The 8,081-nt window shown below is 41.8% G+C and overlaps 1 protein-coding gene across 1 annotated transcript; it reads left to right on the top strand.

The window, feature by feature from the left end:
* Positions 1-3,621: 3,621 nt before the first annotated feature.
* Positions 3,622-7,780, top strand: LOC136550747 (DDRGK domain-containing protein 1-like). The gene is made up of 7 exons (XM_066542343.1): positions 3,622-3,918; positions 4,013-4,122; positions 4,527-4,628; positions 4,722-4,883; positions 5,251-5,307; positions 7,184-7,220; positions 7,333-7,780. Exons 1-7 carry the CDS (start codon positions 3,678-3,680, stop codon positions 7,545-7,547), a joined length of 924 nt encoding a protein of 307 aa, XP_066398440.1. The 5' UTR covers positions 3,622-3,677; the 3' UTR covers positions 7,548-7,780.
* Positions 7,781-8,081: the final 301 nt, after the last annotated feature.

Genomic DNA, 8,081 nt, shown 5'->3' with positions numbered 1-8,081 from the left:
CTCTTTGTAGTATTTTGTAAAAAAAAGTGCTCTTGTAGTAAGCACTTTGCGCAAAAACCAAAATGTACATTGATTATCAGACCTACAGAGGCCACTCTGAATGAATGAAATTAGGTGCGGGATCCTCTCCCCTTCCGTCGACTTATCAAAAAAAAGTACTCTTGTATCCTTTTGGCTGTGTATACCCTTCGTAGATATAGAGGTCGGATTAATAAATCTATTATCTAAAAAGTTATTTTTATTGGATTTTATTAGACTGGCCCCAACTTTAAATAATTAAAATTAATTCTAAGGATGATACAGTAAATGCTAGTTTAATAAAAGTGTCATGGTTTGATCTCCGACCCTAAGTGCTAGGCCAAGTCGGGCCGAAAGGAGGGCCCTGCCAGTCGAAGTCTAGCCCAAAGCACCCTGGTCGCGCGCATAGGAGGGGAGCGACTCCCCCCCCCCCCCCCCCCCCCCCCCCCCCCCCCCCCCGAGTCGTCTGCCTCCTCCTCTTTGGAGGAGTCTAGAATAGAGCAAAATTAGGGATAGAAATACATATGGATAAGAGTAAAAGGAAATAGAGATTGTTTAGGAAAGGAGAGTCCAAATCTATGAGGACTCCACTTGTATATTGCTTCGAGGTCAAGTCCCTTAAGAACTCTAAATATAGGGGTCATACACTCATTATAATCAAGAAGAAAATAGAGGATCTATCCTCCTTTTCTCCATGTTGCCCTAGGCCAGTCGCCCCCTCCCTCTCCCTCATCCTCTTCACCGTCCCAACACCCCAAACCAATCTACACCTATCACAAAAAGATTGATCTAGTATGGAAAACTAATTGGAGATTGACTCAATTTAAATGAGTGGCCGCTATTTTCTGCACCATTGTGAGTTTAATGAAGGTGGAAGATGAACAATATGGTCGCACACATGCCACGATGCCCATGGGCTGAAATAACCAGGCGATGACATACATTTTCTGCTCGCAGGGTGTAGCTATTTTCATATTTGTATCTTAGCCTTTAGGACATATATGGCCCGACGTATATATATACAAAGCTTGTGATCATGCTAGACCATCTGTGGTAGAATGATTGGCAACTATGCAAGTATACGTGGTTAAACTTATTTTATATAATAGTCTGATTCTATTATAACAATATACTAAAAAAATATGGGCTCCTTCGATTTTTTTTTTCAATTCGTGTAGTAAGATTTTGAGTATATCTTAAAATGAGTATATAAAGATACTCGATGATGAGTATATATAGCAAAATCCTCACATTTCATACATTGATAGTACATGCACAACAATCTGGGTCGCTTCTCCAAATTAACATGCCGACAAGAGATACATGTGGACAGGTGTAATATCGAACGCACCTTGAGGACTAGGCGCTGATTGATTGATGTGGATATCCGATGGATTATGACGCTGTCGATGCAGGTACAGGGAACTGAAAGCTGCTAGGTCCTGACTGAATTTTTGCACTGGTATTCGTAGTTAGTGACGCAAAATGCTGGCTGGCTGGCCTTAATTTAGGCATCCCGGCCCGGCCGAAGAAAAGATGCAAGGACCAATGGCATGCATGAACGGTTAGTTGGGCATAGCTTAGAGGTGTTTGATACAGGTGATGACTAAAGTTTAGTCCTTTTAATTGACATCTAAACATTCGATGTGACAAAACTAAACTTTATTCAATATCAATATTGTACCTAGATTCTGTACCTGTGTGTATATATATTGAAATTCATACTGTATTTCATAAAGAAACTAAGATATAATATTATCTCTCTCTATATAATACAATACTATATCCGTCTCAAAATAAATGACTTTATTGGTCTGGTCAAGAAATTTTTTGAGGAAACCAAAAAAATATATGGTGCACAAAAAACAACGAGAGATAAAAAAGGTGAAGATAAAGATGTATTAGGATAAAAAAGAAAGATGTACTAAAAATAAAAATATATTAGAATACTATAAGACTAAATATTTAGGATAAAATTTGAATAATATATGTTCTATCTATTTCAGGACAGAGGATGTATCGAAATGCATCACCAGGTCGCTATACACTGCTACTTTTTTTAGGAAGAAGAAGAAGAATCAATCACACGACACTGTTGTAGCGTATCACCACACTGTACGTGATCGACGTGCAAATCTATCCACCTTTTGCCTTTAGCTCTCCGATCTCCATCAGTGGCCAATCGAATTCAACGTCGCCGATCGGTTCATCGTCAGCTTGATCAATCGCACGTCAAATCAGAAAGGAATTGAAATTGAAATCCATACGATTTATCTACTAGTGCTACAATTCCCTTCGTCCCTTTTTAGCTGTCGTTACAAAATACGTGTCGACTTAATATAGGTACGTGTCGACTTAATATAGGTTTGTAAAAATATTAATAATATTTATATCTTTAAATAAATTTATTATAAAAATAAATTTAACAATCTATCTAATAGTACTAATTACATATTATAAATACTAATATTTTTATATATATTTGGTGAAAATTGAGTATATTTAATTTCTTGAGAACGATAGATAAAAAGGGATGAAGTGTGTGCTAGCTAATAATAATGCAAGCATTATCATCCGGAGCTCCCTTGTTCACAGTCTCTAGTTATTAGCTAGGTAGCGCTGTGATTTTGTATCTTATCTAGATCAACGAAAGCTACTCTCTATTTTAAATTATAAATTGTTTTAGTTTTTCTAAATACATAGTTTTTCTATGTCGAAAGGTGCCGGATCAACCATACACCAACAGGATTATATCACTACTACCACTTCGAGCCTTGGGTCTCGGTTCCGAGCCCCAATCTTTTGGTTGTCCCTCTCTCTCTAGTTCTACAAATCGTACTAGTTTTTGAAAATAAAATATTATAAATTTGTTGAACTGAAATCACAATCTACGCCCTTATGGATTTTGGTGACATGGATGTTTAAAGACCAAAATAGAATTTGCTAAGCCTTGAGCAGAGCCGATTTAAAGTGAGATGATGAAAAGTCAAATTCATTTCGAATTTTCGATTCATGGAGTGCAATAAAGAGGCATCTCAAACTAAAAAGTTTAATTCTAGATATTGAGATATAATATAAGGATGCTAACACTTTTAAAGCATCTATAGTTTTCAAATGTATGGTTTTGTATACCCTATCCCGCCACATTCACCAAAATACTCATGCGTGTACACAAGTTCATTTGTTGCTTCCATCTCCCTACTCTTTCTAGTATGCCCCATTGTCTGCGAGCAGCACACGACCTCCTATCTCTAGCTCCATCTCCTGATACTTGGAGACAGCATTGAGCTCATGCATTGTGCCTGCATGCTCGTCATCCAGAGGAGGTAATGAGTAGGCAACCAGAGGAGGTAATGATGAGTGATTGTCAACATAATTATGTTTCGGCTAGTCCTTGACAAATAATGGGAAACCAAACAAAGAAAAAAATTGAAAAGAAACATTTAAATCTGGACATTCCTGGGCCTTGCTGATTCGTAGTGGGCCATACCACGGAAAAGGCCTGATCCTAGTAAACATGCAACTGGGCTGAACCACATTCCATTCATGCTTTTTTGAGAGCCCAGCTCGGTCCATGGCAAATCGCATCAATTGCAGATTATTTCTTTTTTGTTAAAAAAAAAGAATCAAAATCGATCGCCGCCGGTGACAGGGACGAGATGGACGCCGGCGGGGGCGGCGTCTTGGCCGCCGTTCTCTGCATGCTGCTAGTCTTCGCCATCTTCCCCCTCCTCCTCTGGCGCCGTCGCTCTGATGCCGCCGCCGATAACCACCGCGTCCCGCCCCAGCCCCTCCAGGAGGATCAGGTGCTGCACGGTCGCGCGGCGGCGCGACGGATGCGTCGGAGGCCTGGGGCTGCCGGAGCAGGCTCCTCCTCTGCCGCGTCAACCAGCCGCAATGGTACCACAACAGCCAAAGCTCAACCCCACCCCCACCCCCCCCCTTTTTTTTTTCCTCTTCGCCCTAACCCTAGCCCCGGTCCTGGGCTGTGCAGTTGTAGAGGACGACGCGGAGAGTGATGGGGAGGAGGTCCCCGAAGGTCGCAACGTCCCCAGATCCTCCAAAAAGGAGAAGAAGAGTCAAGAGCGAGAGGCGCAGCGTCAGGTTGGTTACTCACTGCAACGCCAAGTCCTGCCATATGTTTCTGCCAGTGCTTACACTTGCAAGCTTGCTGGTAAATTGTGTTCCGATGATTGCTGCCATTCCCTGATGCAATTTCAGCTGCACGAGCAGATTTAGTTCGTCTACTGTATGTATTTCAGTGTGTTGCAACACAGATTCAGTTTGTTTATTTATTTGTGGTTTGCACATTTAATTTTTGTCATGTTTTACATATTCTGTATCTGGCAAAAGTGCCGACTTACTGTGATTGGTGCTGATGTCGAAACGGAGCTTGGAAGCCAATTACAATTATGTCTTTCATGTAATTCCTTGATGGTTCTGATTTGTCTTCAGAAAGGAAAAAAAAAAAACAGAAAGTGACATGAAACAAACTCTTTTCTTGCAAGGCTGAAGAAGCTGCACGGGATTCAAGGAGGAGTAAACAAGACCGATACGATGAAATGAGGAGGAAGAAGGATGAGGAGCGTGAGGCACAAGAGAGGCAATTGGTTAGGGATTCTATTTGCTGATAGTTCTGTTCTTTGATCATTGTTGTCATGTTTTCAGTTATAATTCTAACTAGCTAATGAATTGATCTATAGGAAGAAGAAGCTAGGGCACGGAAAGCAAAGGAGGAGGAGGCTGCTGCTTTAGAGTTTGAGAAATGGAAAGGGGCCTTTTCTGTTGATGCTGAAGGTACAACAGAGAGTGAGACGCAAGACGATGGTCAGGGTTTGCTCCACAACTTTGTGGAATACATCAAGGTTGTGAAGCAAGTGTCTTTACTAGTTTACTTGTGCTCTCATGACTATGCTTATTCTCAAATTTGACAACCAGAAAAATTATCTCCCCATGATGAACCATGATGTCCGCACAAATAGTTGGGGCTCTGTTTAGCCTCTTGTCTACACACAGATACCATTTCATCTCCTCTACATTTAAGTCTGTCAAATATCTTATGAGAAGTTGTCACAATGCATCTTTTTTATCAAGTATTTTGAAGGATGCAGTATTGTTCTGCCATGTTCTAGAGTATACTTTTTGCCAGTATCTATGTGGTATGATATGCTTTGATATGTAAACTGGTAACTGACAAACTTCGCTGTTACCTTTTCCTTCTCTAAACTTCAGAAGCAGAAGTGTGTTCCCCTAGAGGACCTAGCGGCAGAGTTCAGGATGCGAACCCAGGTACTTAAAAATTATGCGTAAGAGGTTCAAATGTTGTTATGAATAACAGAATTAACTTTCCATGCGCTATTATTTTTAAATAGAAATAGTGATAATGCCCATTAGATAGGTGTTGATAGCTTACAACTGATGCCCTGTTTACTACATTGCTAATTTTGCTATTGCACTATTGAAGTGGTAATTTCCGAAGCACTATTATGTTTAAATAAATAGAAATAGTGTTAAATCCATTTGTTAAGTGTTGGTAGCTTACTACTGATACCCTGTTTTCTACATTGCTATTGCACTATTAAATTGGCAATTAAAGGATGGTCTTCTGTTTTGCAAACCCATTACTGCGTGGTGTTTTCAACTGGCGAGCTGCCTCCATTTTGTCTTGGTCTGATAATTATTTTAAAAAAAAAAAAAATCTTCTCCTGCTTTTTCAAGTTCATTAAACCTGTATGGAAGGTAAATTACTTGGGACAAATCTCAACATATATGCCTCATGCCATTCATAGAAATTGGGGCCCCACATAAGGCTCCTTTTGAGGAAGCCATGAAGCAATTACAAGGATAGCATTTTAGGATGACACACAAACAAGACCAGTGATATTTTTTCGAAGGATGACTCTGAGACAAAGCATTGTTATTTTTAGATTAAAAAACAACTCCACAATGCCGTCATTGGATGGGTTTAAACCACGCACACTGAGGCATTAAACATAGTTATGGTCTCCAAGCGGAATTTCCGGCTAATTTTATTTTTAATCTGAAGAAAAACATTTCTGAGCTAGTTGGCAGCGTTTGGAATTGTGAAATGATGATTTCCTGAACTTATCCTAGCCCATTGGAAAGAGGAAGAAAGGCGCTTCAGCTCCACCCGCCGACTCCCGAGGGGCCGCCGCAGCCCTGACGCTCTGCGCCGTGCCTCTGTTTCCTCTTTCGCACCTCCCTTTTCCTCCTCCGTTCTCCTCTGGTTCTCCCCCTTGGCCCTCCTGCCTCTGGCATCCCATCATCCATCGAGGCACCAGCACTGGCGACTCGAGCAGCTAGGCTAGGGGCACGCTGGCAGATCCGTGTTTGCAGCAGCCCGCCCGGCCGCACCTTCTGCCTACTGGGCTACTGGCACTGGCCAGGTCGCCTGTCGCCCCTAGATCCCAGCCAGTGAAGGCCAAGGACAGCGCCCCGCGGTCCATGCAGCCCTGCCCCCTGCCCTCTGCTGGCCTGCTCGTCTGCTCGTGACTTGTCTGCTCCTGCTGGCTGGTGCCTGATGGCCTGCTCCACTACTCCTGCAGTCCTGCAATGCTGCCTAGTAGTTGCTGCACAGAGGAGTAGAGGACAGATGCATAGAGCCACAGACCAGATAGGACAGATCCACAGGGAATCATTGCGAGTAATCGAGTATCGATTTCTGATTTTTATTTCATTATTAAGGAGTTTTAAGCTGCTGCCATTCTGTTCAGTTTCCCCAATCTGTTCTATTGAGCTGACTTGTCCTCTTAATCTACTTATGATCATGTAAATTGACCTCTTTTACTAAAAATTACTTCATAGAATGAAATTATACTATTATCTATTCATATCTATTGGTGTACCATCAGTAAGATTCTAGCCTACTATTATTTAGCCCCCCCTTTAACTCATTTCTGGATCCGCCACTGGTTTTGACAATCATACCGTTAGAAATAATCAGTAATCTCACAAATATTCTATTGATGTAAACTTGAATGACTATCAAGAACGTTATCCTTGTGGGGAACTCGGGATTGTTTGATCCATCTTATTCTTTGGGACCTATTTCCCTCTGTTTTGGGGTGCCATATTGATTGATCCATAATGTACTGGCATCAACTGTATTATTTTCCTTTTCTCTCATTACCTCACTATTTTGCAGGACTGTATCAATCGAATTGTCACTCTGGAAAGCATGGGTATGTGACTTCTGTTTGATTTTGTAAACTCGGCTGCCCTTCAATTGGTAACCATGAATAAGCCTTGATAGTTTATACTAACCAGATGATTCCTTTGTTTTGCATGTAACAGATAGGTTATCTGGTGTGATGGATGACCGTGGGAAGTTCATCTACATCTCCACTGAAGAGATGAAGGCAGTTGCAGAGTACATCAGGAAACAAGGGAGAGTGAGCATATCACATCTGGCTAACAACTCAAACCAGTTTATCGATTTGGAGCCGAAGGCCCAGTACGAGGAGGAGAGCCAGCAAGATGACGGTGCAGCAGCAGGCACAGAACCATGAGAATTCCTTGGCCTGGCAGCATGCAGCATACTCTTGTGTTTCTGCGCTCAGGGATGTTCTGTAGTGACTTCTTAAGTTGCGCTAACATGGTTCGAGTTGGACACTGGCCATATTTGTAGTGGTATAATTAATGTACTTGTGCTGACATGCTAAATATCATCATACCATGTAGAACAGAGAACTTGAGGGTTGGAATTTGAGAGCGGGCTACCGAAGAGAGATTTATTGCAATCCATCTGGATCTGATGTTTTCAAGCGCTAGTATTATGAAGAAAAAGAATCGAACTTTGATGCTCTGCTCCTTGCATTCATACGTCTTTAACATTTCCATGGCCATGCACCGAAACTGAAGATGGAAGTGGGCAGATAAGAAGATGATGGCGCACGGATCCATCCATGGAATTTGAAACGTACACAGGGAGGACGGCATCAGTACCAGTACTGCACGCGCCGCAGAGGATGTCGTAGCGATAAGCTGCAGGCTGCAGTGCATGCATATAATTAGTTTTGTAGGAAGGAAGCCGGCCATGGCCA

This window comes from Miscanthus floridulus, chromosome 4, assembly GCF_019320115.1.
Source record: "Miscanthus floridulus cultivar M001 chromosome 4, ASM1932011v1, whole genome shotgun sequence".
In the NCBI taxonomy this organism is placed as follows: domain Eukaryota; kingdom Viridiplantae; phylum Streptophyta; class Magnoliopsida; order Poales; family Poaceae; genus Miscanthus; species Miscanthus floridulus.
Note: the sequence above shows the minus strand (reverse complement) of the source record. Positions and strands in the feature narration are given on the sequence as shown.